Here is a 26709-nt window from a genome sequence, read left to right as displayed (position 1 = left end):
TTAAGCATTATTGACTGGTACTGTACAAATGCTCTCATGGATGCTTAGAAACAAAACTCTATTGGTCATCCTCAGCTAACCAGGTTAAATGACATTGTGGTCTATGCATGATGAACAAAATATAATCAAAACAGCTATAGGGAGAGACACAGGTGAGAGTCTGTTTCAGAAATTAGCATCCTGACAGTAGCAGGAGTACCAGTTCCATTGAAAATGGCCACACAGTCATGCCATCAGGCAAAGCTGCTTTTTATTCAAACAGGTTTTTAATGAATAATTGCTTACAGGAAAACCACTTATGGGGAGAAGGTGCTTTATTTATTTTTAAACTTTTGTAAGCTTTTGAATGGTTTTACAGTGTTTATAGCTATAGCTTTAATATGACATTGTTAAATTGTGTTTTAAATGTTATCACGTTTTTAACTGATTTTTTTTAAGTGAGCTGTCTTAGGTTCCAGCCCAGGGCAAAGCTGGCATATAAATTATATAAGTAATTAAGCAACCAGTAAACAAACAAACAAACATAATTCAACCACAGTTTTGAGGTCTTTCCTGCAGAAAAAAGCAGCTGCCACCCAAGTGCAATTATGAGTTAAAAGCAGCTTTATTTACAAATGAGGAAGAACAAATTGGAAATGATATTAAATACATTACTGTTGGAGCTCTCCTCCTTCTAGTCAAATTAGCAACTTTGGATAGAGCTTCAGGTTCACAGGGATAAAGGTGGAGGGAATTGTTGCTTATCCATCACAATACTGATCTTCCTGATATTGTGCACATTAAATCCAACAATGCATCAACATCATAACTAGCCTTATACTTGCTTTGGTGTTTATGAGCCAGAGTACTATGAAATGCATGCCTTGTTTAGAAATGCACAGTATAGTGCTTCCTTGTCATAAAGATGTTAAGTATTCCATAAATATTACCCTTTCTCCCTCGAGTCCAGGGAGCCCTGCCACTCCTGGGGGTCCAATGAAACCCTTAAAAAGTGATAAATAGAAAAACAAACAAGTAAGAAATTGTTTCCTCACTGCAGCATGCAGAAAGACACAAACCATTTGCTATGCTTATTGATGTATATTTGTCCCTCCACATTTGCAGCTTTGACATTTGTGGATTTGATTATTCATGGATTTTATTAATATGTTCTCTCTAGGAATCTCTAGTTCAGTGATGGCGAACCTTTCTGAGTTCGCGTGCTGGGGGCGGGGCTTCCACCCTCAGGATGGGGGCTGGGTGCTGGGGTGTGGCTTCCGCCCACCAGGGGCGGGGCTTCCGCCCCCTTTTCAGAGGGAGGGAGCCTCTGACTCCTCCCATGGCATTTGCCGGCCCCTGAGGGTCCCTCCTGGGGCCCTCAGAGGCCGGCAAAAGGGCCATGGAGGACGACGCACTGTCCTCCGGCCTTTGCTGGCCCCTGAGTCCCTCCTGGGGCCCTCAGAGGCCGGAAAAAGGGCCGTGGAGGAGGACCACTGTCCTCCGGCCTTTGCTGGCCCCTGAGGGTCCCTCCTGGGGCCCTCAGAGGCCGGAAAAAGGGCCGTGGAGGATGGCAAAAGGGCCGTGAAGGGCGGCGTGCTGTCCTCCTGCCTTTGCCGGCCCGTGAGGGTCCCTCCTGGGGCCCTCAGAGGCTGGAAAAAGGACGGTCCCAGCCTCCCCCTCCTCGGCCCTTCGCTCCCCGGCATAGGGCTCCCCGGAGCCCTCTCCCGGGGAGCGAAGGCAAGAAGAGGAGGAGGAGGCCGGGCACGCGTCCCAGCATCCCCCTCCTCGGCCCTTCGCTCCCCGGAAAAGAGTTCCAGGGAGCCCTTTCCCGGGGAGCGAAGGCAAGAAGAGGAGGAGGAGGCCGGGCACGCGTCCCATCCTCCTCCTCCTCGGCCCTTCGTTCCCCGGCAAAGGGTTCCACGGAGCCCTTTCCCGAGGAGCGAAGGGAAGAAGAGGAGGAGAAGGCCGGGCACGTGTCCCAGTTGCCTCCTCCTCGGCCTTCGCTCGCCGGGAAAGGGCTCCGCGGATCCCTTTCCCGGCAAGCCAAGGCAAGCCGGGAAGAAGAGGAGGATGCTTGGCACCGCGACAATCGCCGCGGTCCCAAGCGGCCCCCGCGCCCCTTCCCGGCGTGAGAGGAGGCCGAGGCTTCCTTCCAAGCTGGGAGGAAGAGGAGGCCACTTGACACCGCGACAATCGCCGCGATCCCAAGCGGCCTCCGCGCCCCTTCCCAGCCTGAGAGGAGGCCGAGGCTTCCTCCCAAGCCGGGGAGGAGGAGCAGGCGGCTGGGCACGCGTCCCAGCCTCCTCCTCCTCCGCGACGATCCCGCACCCCTTCCCGGCCTGAGAGGAGGCCGAGGCTTCCTTCCAAGCTGGGAGGAAGAGGAGGCCGCTTGGCACCGTGACTATTGCCGCGATCCCAAGCGGCCCCCCGCCCCTTCCCGGCGTGAGAGGAGGCCGAGGCTTCCTTCCAAGCTGGGAGGAAGCCACTTGACACCGCGACAATCGCCGCGATCCCAAGCGGCCTCCGCGCCCCTTCCCGGCCTGAGAGGAGGCCGAGGCTTCCTCCCAAGCTGGGGAGGAGGAGCAGGCGGCTGGGCACGAGTCCCAGCCTCCTCCTCCTCCGCGACGATCCCGCACCCCTTCCCGGCCTGAGAGGAGGCCGAGGCTTCCTTCCAAGCCGGGAGGAAGAGGAGGCTGCTTGGCACCGTGACTATTGCCGCGATCCCAAGCGGCCCCCGCGCCCCTTCCCGGCGTGAGAGGAGGCCGAGGCTTCCTTCCAAGCTGGGAGGAAGAGGAGGCCACTTGACACCGCGACAATCGCCGCGATCCCAAGCGGCCTCCGCGCCCCTTCCCGGCCTGAGAGGAGGCCGAGGCTTCCTCCCAAGCCGGGGAGGAGGAGGAGCAGGCGGCTGGGCACGCGTCCCAGCCTCCTCCTCCTCAGCCTTCGCTCGCCGAGAAAGGGCTCCGCGGAGCCCTTTCCCGGCGAGCCAAGGCAAGCCAGGAGGGAAGAGGGCTGGGAGGAGGAGACAGACGCGCACGCGCCTCTGTCTCCTCCTCCCAGGCGCCATTTTCTGGCTTCCCGCTGTTTCAGAGAGATAGCGAGAGGCCCGAAAATGGCAGGGAGGAGACGGAACGGGCACGCGTCCCTTCCGCCTTCTCCCTCACCCCCCGTGCCTGGCGAAACCACGCCACGTGCCACGGGTTTGCCATCACGGCTCTAGGTCCTCCAGTGCAACTCTATGGTCAACTTTAAACAAAAGTCTCACTGAAGGACCTAGAGTCCTAGATATTCCTAGACAGAACCCTCCACTAAGCATTGGTAGCTCCTCCAGCGCAATAAATTACGGCCTCATTCCCACTTACCTCTTGATTTGATTCCTGAACTGATTTCTGAAGTTTCAAGAATCGGTACAGGAAGTGACAGCTGCAGCTTCCCCGCCATGTCTCCTTCCATCCTCCTGGCCATAGCAGAAGCGGGGGAGAGGCCGGGGCGGAAGGAGAGAGGCAGGCCAGGAGGACTGAGGACTGAGCATGGAAGTATGGCCAGGAAAGCTGCAGCCAGTGGGAACCAGGGCGGATTCGAATCTGATTCGATTCTGCCTGGTTCCCACTTGGGCTAAATCGATTTATTTTCAAATAAATCAATTCAGGCCAAAAAACACCTCATTTTACCAGTGTCTTTTTGACGCAGGTTAAACGGGTAAAAATGGGTAAAAACCATGGGCCCCCTTTCAAAATCGCTTCAGGGATTCGAATTAAGGTGGTTTAAACCGGATTATTTGGAATCACGATTTAAACCATAGTGGGAACAACCCCTACAATCCCCAGGATTCTCTAGCACTAAGCCAGCACAGTTAAAGCAGTCTCAAACTGGATTATTTTGGCAGTGTGTTTTGGACCTTACACTGGCAAACCACTAAAGGAATTTATGGGGCTGGAGTAAAAAAAATATTTTAAAGATCTGCTGATTTTTATCTTCTACAACCTGTGATGGAAGAAGAACACATGGAAGTATGCACACCACAAATTCCCTTACAATTTTACTCCATTCAGAAATAAAATCAGAAAACTGTTGTATCTTACAAGCAGATCTTTAGTTTTGCAAACTAAAAGGTAGGATATTCCATCTTTTTGACATCTTCTAAAACTAAATTAATGTTATAGATGCAAAATGGCCCAGGTTCACACATGTGCACACACATAAATCCTTCCCCCAACACCATTTATGTACAGTTATGTTCCAAGCAAAGGTGGAAGAGGAAAATGAAATAGACCTTTCAGTGTACATTAATAACTGTGTACAAATTAGAACGACCCACTATGTATAGAAATACCAAACGCAAATAAAATATTTCCAGCCCCTTACCAAACTGTTGATAGGCATTAAAAAAAAGCCATGCATGCCATAATCCTTTAAAATGCTTACTTACTCTTACACCTTTAGGGCCTGGGTTACCTTCTGGTCCTGCTAAACCCTAGCACCAAAAAAAAATATCTTCTTTACTTCATTTTTAATGGAAGGAGACACTATATTTAAAAATGCTACAGCTATTAATTTGCAAAATTGTCTATGTGCGTTTCAAAATTATGACTTCCTAAATCAGAATTCTATACATGTAAACTAGTTCCTCAGGGGCTCTTAAAATAAATGATTCCCCAATGGTATGGGTACAACTACCTTTTTATTACACTTACTTCTTTTCAAGAACTGCAACCCCCCTCCCCAACGTCAATTACAGACTTGGCATAGTGTGATTTTGCAAGAATTTTAAATAAACCTTTAAGTCTAAATGCAATCCCAGACATTTCACAGTCATTATAAATACAACATGCCAATCTCAAAATTTCAGACATCCTTGACATTCATGAAGGGCTAACTTGTTATTAGTTACTTTAGTTGCTATATAAATTTTAAATAGTACTTGAATATATTGTTTTAATATCACATATGCCTGACTGCGAGTTATTAGAAATCAATTATCAGGTTTGAATCACAGGTGAGGATCAAATTAAAGAGTTAAATTTATCCTGGTATCTGTGCAACCACTGTGTATACTGGAAAGGGTACGCGTTCCTAATATGTTGAGTTTATTGAGCAAATTCTGTGGCTGCTCTTTTCCTTTATATATTTTTTCTCCCTGTATTAATGGAAGGAGCCATTCGGTGTAGTAATGGAGTAGGAAAGGTTTTTGAAACATAATTTCCTAATAAAATAATAATAATTAATGAATGCAAAAACTTAGAAAAAATTACACACTTGAAGAAATATTTTCCCTTTCCAGAAAATCCTGGGATAGGGTTACATTTTCTGTTCTTGCTTCCAGTTTCTTGCTTCTCCTTTCCCATTTAGTCTGCTGTTACCTTCCTGAGAGGTAAGTACTCCAAGCAATGAGAAGTAATCACAAACCATATATTCTTTGAGAACTTGGGAAAGTCAATTTAATATGCAGAACCACACAGCTAACATGGTCATTGACTATACTGGCTAGGATCTGTAGTACAAAAAGTAACTTTATGAAGCCCTGTACTCTTTATACGATTCACCTGAAGCAACTAGCCTCCAATTGGCAGGTTGACAGTGGAACACACTTCCTTGGAGTGTGGTGGAGTCTCTTTCTATGAAGGTTTTTAAACAGAGGCTGGATGGCCATCTGTTGAGAGTGTTTTGTTTGCGTATACCTGCATGGCAGAAGGGGGTTGGACTGTATGGCCCTTGTGGTCTCTTCCAACTTAATGATTCTATGACCTTTGTTTTCTAAGGACCTTTTAAATTAATGATTGACATTAAAAAAATAAAACTCTATTGTTCCCATGAGCCCACAAATAGTGTTGCAATTAATATGTTACCATACCATACCATAACCTTTATTAGGCATCTCAATAAAAAAACATCATACAAAGTTAAAATTTTAAACTAAAATTATTAACATAAATACTATAAAATTCCGTCCGTATAACATGTAATTCTATGGATTACAGTTGTTCAATTTATACCAAATTTTTGTTGCCTCCATTAGAAAATCTGCCATCACTCGTGTAATCTGTTCATTACAATCCTCCAATAAATGCACTAAAGTTATATCTATTACACAGAAGTTCATTTCCATTAGTTTCTTTATCAAATTCTTTCTCGGTTTTTGATATAATGGGCAAAGAAAAACAATATGTTGGAGGGTGTCTGGAACTGCCTCACATATACAAAGACGATTGACAAATGGAATTTTCATATATCTCCCCTTAGTAACACATGACGGATGGATGTTCAGCCTTGCAAAAAGGAAGGCTTTCCTCGCAGCCTGAAGGGACAACGATTGAAAATATTTTGGTATCTCACCACAACAGGGGGGAATGCCAAATACAAAAGGGGAGCATACTCTGGGAGAGGTAGAATAAATTTCCTTATGTTCCCAACTCAGCAAACAATCCTTAATTGTCTTGAAGCAATTAATATGTTGTAACAGCTAGTGTCTTATTTTTTTTCTCCCTTCAGCCCCCCTCAGATATAATGGCTATACTAATTAAATATACTCCTTAAATATAAAATTACAAGAATAAAACCATATAAATGCAAAACAACAATTAAAACAATTTACAGGTGGTGATAGCAAAGAGACTTAATGAGATGAAATATAATAATAAATATTTATTTGAATATTTAAGGTTGGAGATGGGTCCCATCTCCAACCTGTGCTCTGACCTGTACTCTTCAAAGAAACTAGTGAGGTTGAATAACAACAAGCGATGAATAGAACCATGAAGATCTATATCTGGTTTACGTTTCTTTAAAGAAAGTAAAGCTGATCATTTAGGTTTCATGGTAAAAATAAATTCTGGAAATTTAGCTTTATAGCATAGTTACTGCACCTGCCTGCCAGGGTAACCAGGAGCCCCAGAGTTGCCAGTCATGCCGAGAATCCCCTAAATTAAATGGAAAAAATAATTAATGGATTTTAAAATCTATATGTAAGCAGTAAACATTCCATTCAGGGCTGCTTCTCATAACATTTACACAAATCATATACATCAGTTTGATAATTCAGCTAAGCAGTAACCACCTGCCTAAGAAGTAGTGAATGGAAGGAAACAGCCACAGCAGCATGTAGCAAAATATGAAATACAGACTGATTCATGAATTAAATCTTAAAACAATGTTTGGAACAAGTGAGGATTCCCACAGAGGATAGGGATTTACTATGCAGGTTAAAATGATACTGAGTTTGGCTGTATAGAAAGAAATTCAGAATATCCCCACTAGAATGCCCTTAATGTCATTTTTCATCAAACATCCTAGTCCAATAGTTCAGAAGCCATTTTTGCTACTCAAAATTCTACTGAATAGTGAAGGTTTAGGATGAACCAGAAAATTTATGAACGTCAACAATTAGGTATACAAAGATGTCTCAAAAGCAAAGAAATAAATTGACAACAAAGGTTAGTGAAACTAACCTCTTTTCCTACTTCAGAATACAGTGACAACCTCTGTTTTAAGTCATTTCATAATCCTTATGTACCAGACTGTTATCTTTTTAATAACTGGAACAAGGATAATGACAGAAAATTGTAAAATGCAGAAAGTAAGCAAGAACATTAAGAAGGCAAAATATTCCGAGTGAACTAAGTGTGTACATATTTATTGTTTGTCACTAATCCTGAGCTCAGATGCAGATCAGGTTAGTTTCTATGGTAAAGATGAGGCGATGAATGTGTCTACATAATCACTTCTGTGCTGCAATCACAGACAATGTGGAACCATTTCTGTAACCAAGGCTTGTAGGCTGAAATTCTATACTCTTTTTAATGACAGAAAAACCTACTGCATTTAACACGTACAGTAGACAAGCATGCCATAAAACTGAAACCTTACACAATGGGGTAATTTTTAACAGAAGGATGTGGGGAGGAATTTTACCATGTTTTAACTCCTCTGGGCCTTTCACTCTAACAGGAAAACTTTTTTTCTATAACAGGAAGTTATTTATTTATTTATTTAATGTATTTATACCCTGTATAGAGCTCCAAAGGTTCTCAGAGTGGCTTACAGATTCCCTGCCCTCAGACTTATAGGCATCACCATTGAAGTCCCTTTGTCCCTAATGGCAGCATGGCCAGATACACATGCTACCATTGGGGACAACAGAACTCAAGCACCTGCAGTGTTTAGAAGCCACGTGGGGGTGGGACAAAATGTTTTCCTTCTGGATACAGAGGACGAACTGTAAAGAGAAAAGTAGTCAGTGCTACATAAATCAAGATATAGGATCGATGTCTCTACCAATGTCAGGATTTGAACAAGTGTCTGTTTTGGAATTCAGGTTTCTGAATCCTTTAGTGAACATGCCAGTAATCACTCTTCCATGTTCTCAGACCCATTTTGCTCTCTTCTGGGACCCATTTACACAACACATGTATAGTGCTATTATTCCACTTTATTGTCACAGTTCCATCCTATGTATCCTTTCCTATCCTAGGATTTGTAGTTTGGTGAAGCACTGGAGTTATTTTGGCTGACGAGTCTATATTTCTCTCCCTAAACTGAGAATCACAGGATTCCATCGGATAGAGCCATGTTGATTAAAGTTGAATGAAAGTGTTGTAAAAATGTGAAAAGGCCCTGTTCTAAGGTATTTCCATCTCCCTCATTTGCCACTGGTAACCACTTGGGGATCTTGCTGACAAACAAGGAGGCATTTATGAAATGACCATTCCTTTTAAGGGATCTGGATGGCCATCAGTCGGGAGCTTTATGTATTCCTGTATGGCAGGAGCTTGGACTGAATGGTCCTTAAAGTCTTTTCCAACTCTATGATTCTATGATTCGCCAGATGGCAGCTACACTACTTACTTGCTCTCCTGGTGGCCCTCGTGGTCCAGGATATCCAATGGGACCCTAAAGGTATGAAAGGGTTATAAATGTTTAAATACAAATGTTGAAATTCACAATGTCAGACACAATAGCTTGCTCCCCTTGCCCATCCACCTCATAGACGCACATACATTTTCAGCAAAGAGACATTTCCTACATGTGATGGATGTGATATCTACATGCTACATGAATAAAAATAGAATATGGTTGGCCCTGTGATTAGGCAGAGTAAAATCTACCTGCAGCAAGCTTAGACAATGTATTTCAGGTGCTATGCAAGTTCAACAGATGTTACCTTTCAATTCATTTGCACTGCATTTTTATTCGCAAGGAGAGGTATATGTGAGGTTATGGGGTTTTGATTTGTTTTTGTTTCATTTGCCAAAACAAGTTGGTCAGTCTTGCATATGCAACTTGAGAAGGGCACTGTGTGCTGTTCCACTCCAGGCAGCAAACTGTGATAGTCCAGTCATTAACAAATGTTAGAATACAGATTTCGGTGACCTATAGAAGGTATTCACACAGATGACAAAAATACTTTAGAACTTTTGTTTGTAAAGTGCACTGCACCTAGCACTTTATTTTTCTGTTCTCTTTATGCTTGCTACAACCTGTTTAAATGGAAGAAAGCTGAGAGTTGAGGAATTGTGGAGAATATCCAGCTGTTTGGTATTTATACAGATACATATTCCCACATAGTGGTATTGCTAGTTAGAGGGATTTAGGCTGTCCATGCTAACTGCATCATAGGAAAAAATAGTTCTTTGCAGTTCTTTTTTTATAGTTTTGATACTTCGTTAAAAAGAGCCTTTCTTTACAATTCTGTGTGCATAATTATCAGACTATCTGTCTTTGTAAACTTCAGCAGTGACCATGAAAATCAAATACAAATGGTAAATTTATGCAGCATTGCCCACATTTTTGCAGCACTGCCCACATTTATGCTGATGATCTTGCTAATGATTTGTATAAAACAAAAGTTTGACTTTTGCACATATATGTTTCAAACCAAGCTCCAAGTAAAATGGATGGGAGAGCAGTTTTATAGAGGAAAGCCAAAATTTGCCAGTCAGACCTGAACTTGCCGAAAAATGTTCAAGATATTACTAACTGTAATATCAAGCTTGGTCAAACTTGTTTCATAAATGTGAGTTCTAGAACAAACAATACAGCAATGTAAAATGTCTGGTAAATATGCAAAGCTCCTGATGGATATCATCCAAAACCATACTGAAGTCCTTGTTTGGGTGTCTGCAACATCTGATCAGAGATGTTTTTCAAATAATTGCATAACACCTTAAGTTTGGTGACACTGTGATCAAGCATGGCAATTTATATAGGACAACAGAGAGATGAGCAGATAGATGCTTTAAATTACAGTACAGGTTAACAAAATCTTACCTTTTCACCTCTGATGCCCAGAAGGCCAGGTAAGCCAATTAGTCCTGTGTCTCCCTGTAAATTCAGTGTGCAGTGATCATTGTAGCACACCACAATATTGAAAAAGAATAAAATCAAAGAATGTATATGTTTGAAAAGCACATTAAGGCCACTACACCCCTCTCATTGTCCAAAAACATGATTCTCTCCTCCCTCACCAGCTGTATTATACATCAGTCTTATAGCACCTGAAACAACGTAAGCTACGCAAAACCAGACCACAACATACTGCATGCATAGTACTGGTATCATTGCATTTCAGAAGCACTCTGATATATACCACTGACATACAAGGCAACAACTGCCACTGTTAAGCTCCTGAGGAACAGAACTAAAGTGAGGCGCGTTACAGACGGGCCCATGAGGCGCCGTCATCACGCGCGAGGGGCGGCGCTTCCTGACGCGCCTTGCCCCTTGCGCATAATGACTACGTCAAAATGGCAGTGGCTGTTCTACACGGCCACCGCCATTTTGATGTAGCAGACACTCTGCGTCCGCACGTCACGCGGCAGAAGTGACGCCGCGAGTGCGCAACTAGCGCCTCGCAGCATCTCTTCCAGTGCCGAGGAAGGAGCACGATTTTCGCACTCCTTCTTTGCTGCATCCGGGAACCGCACGGTTTGGATGCTGCGGTTCCCGGACGCAGCAACCAGCAGCGGCGCGAGACTGCCCCTTCTGGGCCGTCTGTAACGTGCCTAAGTTCTCCAGGGTTTCAGGATCTGTATCACCAGAATGTCAGCGAATTTCAAAGGTGTCACATACAAAGTATGTGATCTTCAACTGAGCTAGGGCCCCTGTTTTCTTTCTCAGTGAAAAGCTGGCAATTTACACAGGGAATCATCCATAAACAAGACTCAACTGAATCTAGCTCTTTCCTTGGAATATGGCAGATAAGATAAATTAGGATTACCAGACAAAATGACGTTTGCATATCTGTTTTTGATGCTATCGATTTGCCCCGTTTTTAATTTGTAAGTGTGTTATTCAACAAGAATTTGTATCTCAGGAAGTGGACGAGATCCTATTAGATCCTTTCCACCCATCCTCTTTTCCTCCTTATTTAGCCATGGAAAATATTCATAAACCTCAAAATTAAGCATTGCAAAGTGTTAAAACATTATCAGTTGCCACTAAAAACAAGCAAGAAGCACAAGCAAGATTTTTCAACATCTGAGCAGAGATGTCTTTCAAATAATTAAATCAACTTACCTTTTCTCCACGACTTGCTTGACCTGGAGAGAATCCTGGATCACCTTTAGGTCCCTATGGTGGAGAAGTTAAGTATATTCACACACACACACACAGAGAGAGAGAGAGAGAGAGAGAGAGAGAGAGAGAAGTCAAGTAATCAAAAAGGCTGTTGCCAACAAAGATATATAAGCATCATTGGCGTTTTGCACATATTATCCTGATGGGTTTTGGTTTGGTTTCACAGGTAACTCTGGGAACAGATTATATACCAATCAAACTGCTGCAATCCATACCGACAGAGTCAACTCTAATGCTAACTAACATATATCAACAGATAAGGAAAACAAAATGATAGCTAAGACATTGGAAATGATACATCCTCATCCATAAAAAAAAGACACAAAAGACTGCAGCAACTATAAAACACTAATCTCCCACGCAAGCAAAATTATGCTCAAAATTTTGCAACACTGACTTTAACTGTACATGGAGAGAGAAATCCCAGAGATCCAACTAAGGTTCAGGAAAGGAAGAGGCACTAGGGACCACACTGCAAACATAAAATGGCTAATGGAGTGCATGAGGGAATTCCAAAAAAAAAAAAAATCAGTATGTGCTTTATAGACAATAGTAAAGCCTTTGACTGCAACGGCTAAGGAACTCCCTTAAAGACATGGGAGTGCAAACACATCTGATAGTCCTGATGAGAAATCTGTACTCAGGACAAGAGGCTACTGTCAGAACAGAACATGGAGAATCAGAATGGTTCCCAACTGGAAAAGGGCAAGACTGCATCTTATCACCCTACCTGTTCAACTTAATATGCAGAACATATTGTAAGGAAAGCAGGCTTGGACACAGAAGGAGGAGAAGTGAAAATAGGAGGAAGGAACATCAACAATCTGAGATATGCTGATGACACCTTAATACGACCAGAAAATCACAAAGACCTGGACCAACTACTAAGGAAGATCAAAGAAGAAAGTGCAAAGGCAAGCTTACTGTTCAAAATAAAGAAAACAAAAATAATGACTATGGAGAATCTACACAAATTCAACCTAGGCAATGAATAAATATAAATAGTAAAAGAGGAATGACGACTGCAGCCAAGAAATCAGAAGATGATTAAGAAAGTGAAGGGTTGCCAAGAAATAACTAGAAAAGATCCTAAAATGCAAAGATATACAAGTCAACACAAAAGTTAGAATCATACACACCATTGTATTCCCTATTACCATGTATGGTAATCTATGTATGGATGTGAGAGCTGGACAGTCAAGAAAGAAGATAAGAAGAAAATCAATTCATTTGAGATGTGATGCTGAAGAAGAGTGCTGAGGATTCCATGAACAGCCAAAAAGACAAACAGATGGATCCTAGAACACCCCAAGCCAGAAATCTCCATGGTAGACAACATGACAAAACTGAGGCGGTCGTACTTCGGACGCACCATGAGAAAGCACAACTCATTGGAAAAATTAATGCTAGGAAATGATACAAATATATGATACAAATTAATCCAGTGGCTATTTTTTTAAAAGCAAAGGACACTGGGGCGGGATACAAAACGGCGGTCTCCCGCTGCCCTCATTTGTTGCGCAAGGGAGCCGCAGCGGACAAACCGCGTGGCACCCTCGCGCAACAAAAAGAAGCCACAAAAGTGGCTTCTTTCTGTGGTGCCATTATGATGCCGCAAGGCGCCAATGGTGCACTTGCGGCGTCATGATGGCGCCAAGACGTGTGGACGCTAGGCTTCTGTCACGTCAAAATGGCGGAGCCCATGTGTATAGGGCACCGCCATTTTTACGCCCTCGTTATGTGCGAGGGGCAAGGCGCATCAGGAAGCGGTGCCCAATAGGGCCCATCTATATAGTGCCAATGCTGCCCTTGATTTGTAAATGTACCATGATTTTCCAGTGATGAGGGATTTGTCTTTCATGAATTTCCAGAAAAGCTTCATTACTTCCATATTTTAAGACTGAGGCTCAGTGATAATAGAGAGATAAACATTTACCTATTTATTTTTTTAGAGCAGGAACCAGGAATTTCAAAAGTTTTCTCCCCACTAGGTGATCACAAGCATTTCTGTACATTTTTCAATGATTATTTAAATTTCAGAACTTTTGTGAAAATTCCATTGTTGTGCAAAACAAGGTATTTGACCAAAAATTGCAGTTTTGGACATAAAATATTGCATTTCTTTAAAAATACAATGCTTACTTCCACAAGTGAAATTTTCATTAAAAGTCTCACAAAGTAAAAAATAAATAAAAATCTCACTATCGAGGGCAAGAAAACTTGCAAATATTTTTTACATCCCTGGATGATCACAACAATGGCCTGTTACAGACTGCCAAAATAAAGCTGCTTCGGGTCTCTTTGGAGGTATGCTATTTAAATGATGCATGGGTCCTAAGAGTGCCGAGTTCGCACCAAAGCCACACTCCATTCCTAAGCACCGGAGTGCAGCTTTTGGTGGAGCTTCCGGATTCTTAGGATGCATGCATCATTTAAATAGCATACCTCCAAAGAGACCAGAAGCACCTTTATTTTGGCAGTCTGTAACAGGCCAATGTTTCAGTCTCCAATGAAGCAAAATGTCATATGCACAGTATATCCATGCCATATGCAATACACACACAGGCCTAATGCTTGCCCCAGAAGCATGTAACATCTGAGATCATAACTAAAGCTTCAGGCAATATCTTCTGCTCTCAAACAATTTTCAAAACAAATGAATGGCTTCTGAGTCAGGTATTTTAATTTATCTTCACTCATTTAGTCAGGGGACTGATTAAGTGTCTTCTATCACTGCTATTACCCATTTTTCAAGGCTATCCCATGCACTGTTCCTATTATGGAACTAGCAGAGGTAGGGAGGATTTCTTCTGGCAAAAGTGGACACTTTCATATCAATAATACTGGATAAGGTATTATAGGTTTCCACAAACTACAACACATTTAAGTATAGGAACAAGAAAACAGGTTCCTGCACGCTTACTTTGTTGCTTGCTGTTGAGTTAGGTTAGCACATTCAGCAGGCAAGAAGAGATCTGTCCATATGCACTCCTCCAGCAACCTGGAAAATAGCCCTCGGAGCTTTATAAAGCCCACCTGAAAGAAAGGGGATCTTAACAAGCCCCACCCAGTTCTTCTCTTGCTCAGATTAAAATCTAAGACTGAGAAGATTTACCAGCTTTCCCAACCTGACAGTTCCCCCCTATTCAATGTAACAGAGCATTCTCACTCCAGCACATTGAGCAGAGGGAAAATAAGAAACTGTACCGGGGGGGGGGGGGGGGAGCCCTGTAGAAGTGAACTCCCTCTCCTTTTATTTTGTCCCTGCTGCTCACCCCCAGTATTATGTAATGTGGTAGTTTTGCTCTATTGGATTGCTTTTGCAGCATGTTATAAAAAAACATGTGTGGAGGTAGTTTTCCCAAACCCTCAGGCTCCCAGATTAGATAATTACCAAGGATTCTCACCCCTCCCCAATTTGAGGTTTTAAAACCTGGAGAATTCCTGAATGAATCTAATACATGTTTCTGACAGCATAAAAATCTCTAAAACCAATGGAACCTTAATTGTTTGTGCTCCCTCCTTTGGAGCATGTCCAAAGGAGGGTGACCAAAATGGTGAAGGGTCTGAAACCATGCCCTATGATGAACGACTTAAAGAGCTGGGGGTGTTTAGCCTGGAGAAGAGAAGATTAAGAGGTGATATGATAGCCCTGTTTAAATATTTGAAGAGATGTCATATTGAAGGGGGAGCAAACTTGTTTTCTGCTGCTCCAGAGACTAGGACCCAGAACAATGGATGCAAACTACAGGAAAAGAGATTCCACCGCAACATTAGGAAGAACTTCCTGACAGTACTGTGGAACACACTCCTTCGGAGTGTAGTGGAGTCTCCTTCCTTAGAGGTGTTTAAGCAGAGGCTGGGTGGCCATCTGTCGAGGATGCTTTGATTGAGAGTTCTTGCATGGCAGAATGGGGTTGGACTGGATGGTGTTATCAAGTATGGATTTATATAAATTTTGGGTGCCATGCGGTCTGAAGCCATGACCCCTGACTGACCCCATCGCTAGCCGCCATTATCCCAAAAGCGAGCAGACCAAGTAGCCAGCAACTCTTGCTAGGCATGGTCACAGGAAAAGGGTAGATTTCAACTTTTCAGCAGCAGTTTTGGGAGTTGCTATATTGGATTTGCAAGCTACCTGAGACAGGGAGGACAATAACTATGGCTCCCTCCTTAATGAGCCAGTGATTAGATTAACGGCTTGACCATCAAGATATTTGCTCCCCCTGAATAAGTGGCAGACCTATGCTTTGTGTATCTATTGTGTAAGTTTCAGCTCACCCCTCCCTTGCTATAGTATTGAGCGTGTGTGTGTGTGATCCCTTTTGTTGTGTGGCTTTAATAAATGTTCATATTTTAATTGCACCTCCTTTGGCATCCGAGTCTCTGTCTCTTGGGGTTGGACTAGATGACCTCTGGTGTACACATAGGGACACAATCCCGCTGTGTGTGTTGTTAGGACACGCCTCTCGTATAATTCCCCTAATTCGATCCTTCCTAACAATGGCCCTTGCGGTCTCTTCCAACTCTATGATTCTAAGGCTCCAGGAGTGCCAATATCTTAGAAAGGATGGTTCAAACATTTTCTCACCAAACTGCTAATTTTTTTACACTTTTTGGTTTGTGATGTAAATCATTTAGTATTTCCTTATTAGGGAAAGTTAGTATGTGGAGTTATTTGGACCTTTGGAAAAGTTCATTGAACATTTCTTCTCTGTCTGTTCTTTCAAGATTCCCAATAGAAAAAGTTCTGCCTTCAATTGAAACTTAAACTTCAGAATGTCCTCCATTGTAGAATGTTTCTGAATCCAGTATATTTTTGCTTTACCAGAAGTCCACCACTTATGATAAAAAGTCCCCTCTTTCTGCTTACATTTCCTACGTATGGTAGTGGAACCCTTACGAATCTTTGAAACATGGAATTGTCAAATATATGCTCACTGAAGTGAGAAAACTGTATGGACAGAAATGGAAGGAAGTAGATGCTCTATCACAAGAGGAATGGTTGATAATACTGTACCATTTTCCAGAAATTGACCAATTTCATAGATTTATAGAGTTGGAAGAGATCACAAGGGCCATCCAGTCCAATCTTCTTCTTTAATCTTTGATTTAAAAAGTTACTTTAATTTTTTTTTAAGAATGGGAATTGATAATTGATTTTATGATGAAATATTGGGGGGAAATAGCAATTTTAGGATTTGAAGAATGAGCAGCAGTTCATTTTATGTTTGTTTAGAGGAAGTCAAAGACTTTAACAACTATAGCCCAAATAAAGCAGCTTCAGGCAGCTTTGGGGGCATGGCGTTCAAATGATGTATGCCTCCAAAGTGGCCAGACACTGCTCCAGTGCCAAGATCCAGTCCTTTCAACTAGATCAAAAAAGAGCAGATTAAATCTGACTCCTGGCGGCACCAGTTTGGGACCATGGCAGCCTGCTTTGGGAGTGAGCCATGCAGTTGTCACAGCCCTGGCCCAATTGTGGCAGAGCAGCCTCTGGCCGCTCCTTCCAGGCCCTCTATTCTGGTCCTCAAAGCATCATTTAGTCAGTTGGATATCATATTTATTGCCTCCCCCACCTTTTTTCCTTGTACCATATTGGTATTATGTTATTATATGTAGTATGTTATTGTAGCATGTTATTGTATGTTGTGTGCAGACGTAGCAATTTTCCCCACATATTTTTATATTATTAATGGTTGTGTTTTAATAAAAAAAAATTTAACCAAAAAAAGTTCATTTAACAGGCACTGGGCTTTCTCAATGATTTGAACATCTACCAGGAAAAAAATAATCAAATTACAAATAATTCCTGTTTTGGGAACTAATTGAAAAGAAACAAACAAAAACTGACTCTCTAAAACCTGAAAGCACATTTAGTATATATATGAAACCAACAAATGCTCAAACCTTAGCTCCAATGTAGACAACATTCCATCTTGAACATTCCTGCTAGGTTGCTTTAAGGAAAAGAATGTGTCATAGGACATGTCCAATGAGCAGTTTGTAATGGGGATTAACTGATGTACCTATCTTTTAACACATTGTGAAGACACATACACACACAAAGCCCACAGGTTGCAAACATGAACTTTACATACACAGCTTCGCTACTCCAAAAATACCAGATACTAATAAGAGGACATTCAACAATCATGGGCTACATTGTTTTAAAATGTCAAAATGTGCATGCTTTATTTGATATATTTTCATGGCCAAGAGCGCTTTTTAACACCTGTCATTACAGGTCAGATTCCTGCCATGAGGAATCACACTAGAACAAATCATGACTGCTGTTGTTTTTTCCCCCTAACGTTATCTATCAAATTGTTATAACTAAATATGAGTTGAAGGCATGCCATAACGGCACAAATCTGTCGAAAGCTATTTAGGCTGCTTGTGTTGCTTAGGTTTGAGTTTCCAGTGGTCTGCTAGGCCTTAACCTATCAAAGCTTTATTTTATGTGCTTTTTTACCAGTCACTGCAAAAAGAAGACTTAAACACAAGGGTTGATGCAAGTGTTTTCTTTGACTAATCTTTTTTCAATCAAGGCCAAGGGTTAAAATGCTAAACAGCCACCCAGTTAACCTCTCTCTTCTGAAGTAATTTAGTAATGTGAAAAGTTACAATTACTTAAAAAAGTAAAAACCATACAAGGTAAAATTTAATCCAACGGATAAGATTTTGTTCTGTAGGAATGTCTGTTTCTGCTCAGTCTTGACTCTCATTTATAAGTTACATTTATGAAGAACTGTTTATAGCCAAGGCCTCACTTATAAACCAAATAAATGTTTTATAGTATTAACATCACTACAAGCAGGTCTTTACAATTCCAAATAGTCATATATAAGAAAGTCGTAAGATTCACACAGCAGTGTTGTTTATATGTAACCCTACCTTTGAACCAGGCAACCCTGGAAGTCCTGGATTTCCATGTGGGCCCGGAATACCCTATAAAAAGAACATTGTTTGTATGAAAACTGAGAACATTAGCCCATATAAACCACTCCCACCCCATGCAACAAAAAGCCAAAACAACATAGTAACTCAGTTCCCAACTGATTAGTGTGTTTCTCAGGCTATCTGTGGAGCGGGACCAGCAGTGATGTTTTTCCAACCAATGTTCTTAGATTTGATATCATATTTGTGCCACTGGCTACAATTGTTCACTCCATTCCTAGAAACTTTCCAGGGGGATGAGCTCATGGACTGGCATTCATCTACGGATCACCACTATGAATAGCACTGAATTGGGGAATTTAGCAGCCACCTTCTAGACTAATCTGTAGGGCTAGCAAAGTAGGACCCAAAAGAGACAATCACATTTTTTAAAGTACCATCAACTGCTCATTTCTCAAAAGTATCTTCAACTGCCCATTTCAAAACAGGGACTAACCTCTTACTCAGCTCTTATTTGTTTCCATCAGGATTTCCTCAGGTCAGTGCCCAGAAAGTCGCAGCCTGAACATGCCCATGGACATGCTGGCTGGAAGAGTCTGGAAGTTGTGGTCCAAAAAAACTTTTCCAAGCTCTGACTCAGCTGTTTTAATAGGTCTCTAATAGTTCATATAGGTAGAAATAGATCACCCAGTTTAGCAAGTATCTTAGTGTCTTACTTCTTCCCGGTTACCTCACAGAATTACAGTAATAATAGATTCAGAAACAAGGCAGCTACAACATATTGCAAAATACTCAGTGGCCTTCCATATGTTGTTGAATAGCAACTCCCATGTTACTTCATCATTGGCTATGTGCCAATTAGATAGTCAACCAACATCTGGAGGGCAACACGTTGCCTACTTTAAATTTGGAAAGTTACTTTTAAAAACTAATTATCATTACAAGTACCCAGCATGTTGCAGCATGGTGTAGTAATTTATTACAGCTACAAATTTAAAAATAAAGTTTTACTTTCCCAATTCTCCAAAGTAACTAAAATGTTCTCTTAAAAGATTACTTTCTCAAAACCCTGTTGAATGCTATGTCACTGGCCTATGGAACATTTTCCTTACATCAAACTCAATACTTCTTCAGTTTCTATAAGAAAGCACGAAACAGCACTTACACCATGTGATATTCCTCCTCCTCCTCTGTTTAGTGAGGCTACACTTTTAAAAGTAACATTTTAAATGGCTGTTATATCATATACTGTGTGAACCTCAATAATTACAATACTATAATCCAGCTATTGGGGAAATATGTCATTACAAGTTGATCCAAAATGCTTGGGATCAGAAGTGTTTCGGGTTTTGGAGTTTTTCAGGTTTTGGAATATTTTCATATACATAATGAAATATCTTGGAGACGGGACTCAAGTCTTAACACAATTCATTTATGTTTTGTGTACAGTCAGCCCTCCATATCCACAGATTCTTTATCCACGTATTCAAGAATCCATGGCTTAAAATATTTAAAAAATATATTAATTCCAAAAAGCAAACCTTGATTTTGGCATTTTTTAAAAATAAGTGTCACCACTTCACCATCCATTGTATTTAATAGGACTTGAACATTTATGGATTTTGGGTTTGTTTTTTGTTTTTTTTTGGGGGGGGGGGGTGGTGGTCCTGGAACCAAGCCCTAGCAGCTACCAAGGCCTGTACATCTTATACACATAGCCTGGAAGTAATTTTATACAATATTTTTATTTTAAAAATTCATGAAACAAGGTTTGTGTACACTGAACCATCAGAAAGCAAGGGTGTCACTATCTCAGCCACTCATGCATACAATTTCTGAGTTTGGAATATGTCCAGTTTTGGAATTCCAGATAAGGGAGACTCAACCTGTACAAGAAACTGATGATCCAAGCTCTGTCCACTCCCAATTTAAAAGGATGTTACTTCTTTTTGACATTCACTAATACAATTAAGGTATAAAACAAGGTTCTTTAGCTTTATGGTCCTAGAGCAGAGGTTTTACTGCATATAGTGCCAGGCTAGCCTCCTTCAAGTACCACAGTGTATAACATTGCATGGGCAGAGAATTTATTTGGCAGTGTGCACAATGGAATGTCCACTCAGGGATTTTACATAAAACCATTATTTATTTACTTAAATTATGTTCCACCTTTCTCTCAGCATGGGACCATTGGACTGGACTCCAAAGCAGTGAAAAACTGAAGTGCTAACCTGCTACATCATGCAATCTTTTTTTCTGCATAAATCCAAATGCTGTGTTAGGCTTTCCCAAACAAAAACTGGACAGCCTGTTTTTCCACTTTGTATCTGACAGCCTTAATGAAGCTTGAACAATTTCTGTATGATAAAGAAATGATTGATCACATATTTTCCTTAATTAAAACCAAGCATGGGGTAAACATGAGGTATTCAGTTTCTACCAAAACAGAAATACATGAAGTAGGAAGCATGATCCCATAGTTCAGTCTGTGGTCCTCTAACAATCCATATGATACATCAACAGCAGTGATGTCAAGGTGGGCAGGAGGGAACTCCCTAGCACTGAACCAGGGCAGTTAAAGTGGTTTGAAACTGGATTATTTCTGTGTTTTGGCCCAGGATTATTTTAAAATATTTTTCTTCTTGAGTCAAAGCAGCAAATAGTGCATCCACTAACAATTTTCTCCATTCTTCAAGGTAATTCTTTTATGCAATTACAATACCAATTTCACCAGCTAAATTATTAGACTATCACACCAATTCAGCAACATTAAACAAGCTTCTATGCATTTAATCCTCTTCTCAGAGCGGCAAAAAGATAGGCTTTCCCGTATGTAGACCTGCACCACATGCACAATACCTAATAATCAATGCAATTAACTTGGATAGTATTAATCACTAATGGGCCAATGAGTATGGAACAGTTAAGTGAACATTATTGGAACGTTGTTGTCCCTTCTTCCTCCCTCCAACTGGTAATAATGGTTGCCAAAACTGACATTCTTACTCATTTGGCAGGGGAAAACTTCACACACAGTTTTCCAATGCACTTGGGAATGTTTGCATCAGTGCCATTATACTTAATATGAGACAGAGTAACATATTGACTTGCTGGGCTAGGGTTGTGGGTTTTTTTTTTAACTCATTATTATGTGTTGAAAGATATCTCTTCTTAATCTCTCAACTAATGCCATAAGAAAATAGAAATGTGGTTCACACATATGGTTTTTCACATATTCACATGAATTAAAGCACCTTTAGGATAAGGATGCAGAACATGTGGCCCTCTGGATATTGTCTGAGAGCAGCTCTCATTAACCCTAGCCACTGTAGCCAATGATGGGGAATGATAGCAGTTGCAGGGCAAAAACATTTGATGGGTTACACACTTTCTATTCCTTCCTTTAGAGTTCACCAGGGATTTGCAAGACAAAAGACACTTTTCAAAAGGGGGGGGGCAGTAGATTCATCATCAACATCATTAGCAACAACAATTCTATTATGGAAATAGCTCATAAAGTTCCAGAATTTAGTGTTTCAAGAATGAGAATTATAAAAGAATGTCATTTTGTTGAAGTTTACCTCACAGTCATCATGGTGTTGTCAAATATACTCACTCTGTTCTACTTATAATAAAGACATAGGGAACTAATGTTGGAAGCATCAAAATCTTCTGACTCACACTCTATTTTTCTTGCCTTGTCTGAAATCAGTGAGCTCCATAATTCCATGAACCAATGAGTTTTAGAAAAGTGGTGAGTCTTTTGACCTCAGCTAGGTGAAGCAAGGTCTACACACCAATAAGTGTCCTATGATAGCTGTGCTTTGCCCTGAGTAAAGGATAAAGGGCAAAGAATATGACTGGGTTTTTAAAAATTTGAACCCTCTTCTTCATTCCAAAGGTTATCCTCATTAACTCTCACATTGGTTTACAGATTAGTAACAACCGTGGTAGTCCCTGCTTTCCAAAAAGACATAAGACAAAATGAAAGGGAAAGGATAGAGTGGAAAACATAAACTCTGTGTGTGTGTGTACCTTCAAGTCACTTGTACATACAGTCTGCCCTCCCCATACACAGGGGATCTGTTCTCCCCCCCCCTCACTGTTGTATGGGGAAAAGAGCATATGCTCAAGCCCCATACGAAATAATGGGGTGTGTGCTTGCAGCAGCACACGGAGTGCTTGGCACAAGTACGCGCCCCATTATTTCTGCCTGGCCTTGCCTTCTGCATGAGCTCAAAGCCGTGGAAAGCAGGCCCACCTATAAGGAGGGCTGACTGTATATGACAATCTCATGAATTTGATAAGGTTTTCCTATGGAACAAGTACTCTGAGGTGGTTTTGCTAGTTTCTTCCTCTGAAATTTAGCCAACAGCACCTATAATCAGATGCTGTTTCTCAAAGTTCATAAGAACTCTGAAACTTCATGAAGTGACTGGTTTATCTTTCCCCCTTCATCTTGAACAACAGTTCAGGGAAACAGAGGCCTTTGAACAGATTACTATATTAGTATAATGGAATGGATTAGCGTAATACCCTAGAGAAGGAGCTTGTCTCTCACTAAAACTGATGATATGGCCCAGTTTCCCTTCTTTCTGTCTACAGCAGTATAATATAAATGGTGACATTTATGGATCCTCCCTGAATTCATCACTTCACACTGCCTCTCCATCTGAGCTTGACATTAAGAATGCTGCTGTAGCAAAAGCTAAATCACAATATTCATTATGCCTGTTCAATTGTAGTTATTTATTTTAATTTGTAGTCAAAAGACTGCATAATTGAGGTTGGAATCCAAAGAAAGAGCAATCCCTCATAGAGGGACAGCTGGATTGTCAAATGCAGCTGAAAATATCATCATTTCTCTTTAGCAATTCCTACTGCCAAAGAGACAGTAAGCTTTTCCTTCCCAGAAACAATGAAACATCAAACAGAGCTCTGGATGCATATCAGTTTCTGATACAATACTTTAGATCCCAGATGTAATGCAGATGTAATATTTTGTCTTAAACCCTATCCCTATGGCAGGGCAACATGGCCCTATCCTAATGCAACAATGTGGCCCTTGGTCCGATTCCAACATGACTCTGCAGTTGAGCTGTTCAAACCTCTGGCAAGAGAGATTTCTTCCTGTCTTGCTAAGTGGTGAAAGAAAGGATGCAAGGGAAGGGATTGAGAAAGAGTAAAGGGATAGCCTCATCCATATAGGGCTCTAGTACGTCCAGCTGCTAGCCAAGCCCCATCCGCCTGCAGCATACAGCTCCTGACAGATTATCCACAAGGAAATGCTGCCCTCAACAGGAAAACAGTTCCTTGCTTTTCTTTCTTAAAAGCTTGCATGAGAGATGACTGCTTAATATATTACAAGTTAATATATTACAAGTATATTACTGGTTAAGATGCCAGTTCTAATGATCGGAAGATCAGCAGGTTGGCAGTTTGAGAACCGAGTGCTGCATGAGCTCCTGTCACTAGTCCCAGCTTCTACCAACCTAGCAGTCTCAAAGCATACAAATGCAAGTAGATAGATAGGTACCACTTAAGTGGGAAGGTAACAGCGTTCGGTGCAGTCATGCTAGCCACAAGACCACCAGAGCAGTTCTCGGACAACACTGGCTCTTCGGCTTAGAAATGGAGATGAGCACCGCCCACTACAGTCTGTTGTGACTAGACATTAATGTCAAGGGACTACCTTTACCATTAGAGAAGCTAGATAAGTGGGAAACTGCCTTAAAGTCTATATTTGGTGCAAATGAAATACTGACCTATAGCTAACGAAAGCCTGATTTGTAAATCCACTACAAACCACCATTCCACAGTACTTAAGGCAAAGCACTCAACAATAGTCTAAAACTTGAAATGGTTGAATGTTGTTACGCGTATGCTGTATTCCTGAAGGCATATCCCTCACATCAGTGCTCCTGCTTCCATCAACACTCCTTGATCTATCAAAACACACAGATCATTACTCTGATCACCATTTCACCTTCACAGTTTCCTCCAGGGCAAAGACTTTCCAGAAAATGACTCATACACTTTTGGCTACACTGTATAAACTTGTTCCACTTTACTGTGTCCCCCCCCCCTCAGCATTCCTTCTTTTCGTGCAGATTAATGTATGCATTTGTTTACAAAAGATATACACCACACAACGAGAAACTATTTCCCCTCCATCATGACAGTTTTGCTCCCAAAGAAACAAAAATGCAGTTCCACTAGTGGACAGGGCAAGGAGCAAAAGTGGGTTGATGTACTTTTCAAACGCATACACACATAGAGAGAGACAGACAGACAGAGAGACATATATTCATAGACTCTTTCCCCCTTCTGTCACCTTCCCTCTCTCTTTTCTCTCTCCCACCCATCTGCTGCATTGTCACTCTGTGCACTGAAAAGGCTCTTTTCCCCTTTCTGAGGGGACTGAGTTCAATTAAAGTGAACCAAGTCTACAAGATGAGATTTTCTTCCTGGATTGTCAGCTCATATCCAACACGTTAACACATTCTCAGCTCTGGTATTTATAGCTACAAGCTTGAAATTATGTATGAAGTGTCTGAAGAAAGTTTTTTAAAATTAAGAAGAGTTCAACACATCACTCTACCTATCTTGTCTTTCCAGTTACAATATGACCCCCATATCTGCAAGGGGTCATCCCCCATTGTTACCGCAGATAAATGAAATAGTGGTTAACAGCAAACACTATGTTTCCAGCAGAAGTTGAACACATGTTTGAAAACATGTTCAAAATCCTGCGCCAAGCATAAACACACACACACACACACACACGCACACACACACATTATATTCACTATTGCCCAAGTGTTCAAAATTCTCAAAACCAAAAATGACTATATGTTGCACTGTAATAAACAGGTAGATTGAACTCTTAATGGAAATCTGGATAATGGGGGGGGGGGGGAGGGAATATGTAAAATGTGCTTTTAGTTGATAAAATCATGACTGTATTGAGCTGCTAAGAACGTAGTGGAGACTCCTTGTCTTTCCTCTCTCTAATACTGTAACTCTCACGCTTTCTACTTTCCAGCTTTGGAATGCAGTGTTTTATACATCCCACTCCTTAAGTCCACCAAGTAAACAAACATGACCTTTAGGCTGCAGAGTCACAGATGCTGAGAGGGCTGAAAAACAGGAGCATTAGTGTAGAAGGAGGCAGGTAGCAAAATGCTGTAAATTCAAAAGTGTTCTTGCATTTAGTGGAAGTGCAAATTCTCTTTTGTCGAGAGCATGGAACATACACTGAGGATAAGGCTTTCTGCATCACATTTGTTTTGAAAACATAAAGACAGTCATCTGTTTGATCACTAACGACTAGTATTTTAGGATCAACGTATCACTCTTTACTCACCCTTGGTCCTCTCTTCCCAGCTGGACCAGGTAATCCTGGAGGACCTGGGGGTCCCTAAAGGGAGAAAAACCCCAAAAAGCAAATGATTAAACCTAACATCAAATTAACAATCGGTAACATTCAGCAATGTGTACAATCCAAATAAGAATGAATGTCTGCTAGAAGAAACATTTGGGAACTCATAAGGCAGGATGGGAAGCAGAACGTTCCCTTTCAATTGATAGTAAGACCTGGGAAAATATATGGAGTCATTTACCATTTAAAACTAGGTCCATTGCCATTAAAGAGAATACTATCAAGTTGGTCCATCAATGGTACCTCACTGAAGTCAAATTGGCTTGTATGTCTATCAATGCTAATCCAAAATGCTGGAGGGGTTGTGAAGGTAGGGGAACCTTTGTACATATGTGGCTGGATTGTCCCTTAGTGCATGGGTATTGGACAGAAATTTTACAACTGATCTCCCAGATCACTAAACAAAGATACAATTTCACAACTCCTGCTCCTGTTCTCCATTTTTTATGAATGAAAATAAAGCTCTGAAGCATAAAGAACTTATTAGTTTGCTTCCAGCTGTTGACAGGCTTGAGAGAGCCAAGAACTGGAAAACTGGAAAGTTGAATAATGCAGGATGGTGGACTAGACTCTGGGACTTGTGGTTAATGGAGAAAATGGCAGATAATAACAACAGAGTGAGAGGCTTACACTCTAGATTGACCTTTCATAAGATTTGGCACCCATTTATTGAATACATCCAGCAAGATTTAGTCTCTAGACATCCCACAATTTTAGCTAAATTTTTATGAAAGATGTCTTTCAGGATCCCTGAATACACCTTTTATCTATAATTTTCAGGGCCTTATCTGGGTTATTGCCTGTATCTATTGTTGTTT

General features: G+C 41.3%; 1 protein-coding gene across 1 annotated transcript in view; it reads right to left on the bottom strand.

Annotated features, from left to right (window-relative positions):
* Positions 1-26709, bottom strand: part of COL24A1 (collagen type XXIV alpha 1 chain) — a 200699-nt gene that overhangs the window by 143602 nt on the left and 30388 nt on the right. Inside the window, exons 4-11 of the mRNA XM_089497545.1 lie at positions 25817-25870; positions 18448-18501; positions 11491-11544; positions 10243-10296; positions 8821-8865; positions 6843-6896; positions 4409-4453; positions 930-983 (exon numbers count right to left, since the gene is read on the bottom strand). Of these exons, the coding sequence (XP_089353671.1) occupies positions 930-983; positions 4409-4453; positions 6843-6896; positions 8821-8865; positions 10243-10296; positions 11491-11544; positions 18448-18501; positions 25817-25870 (414 nt within the window). The remainder of the gene's footprint in view (positions 1-929; positions 984-4408; positions 4454-6842; positions 6897-8820; positions 8866-10242; positions 10297-11490; positions 11545-18447; positions 18502-25816; positions 25871-26709) is intronic.

Source organism: Sceloporus occidentalis, unplaced genomic scaffold, assembly GCF_023333645.1.
Source record: "Sceloporus occidentalis isolate IW3139 unplaced genomic scaffold, rSceOcc1.0.p SCAF_104, whole genome shotgun sequence".
NCBI classification, from domain to species: Eukaryota; Metazoa; Chordata; class Lepidosauria; order Squamata; family Phrynosomatidae; genus Sceloporus; species Sceloporus occidentalis.
Note: the sequence above shows the minus strand (reverse complement) of the source record. Positions and strands in the feature narration are given on the sequence as shown.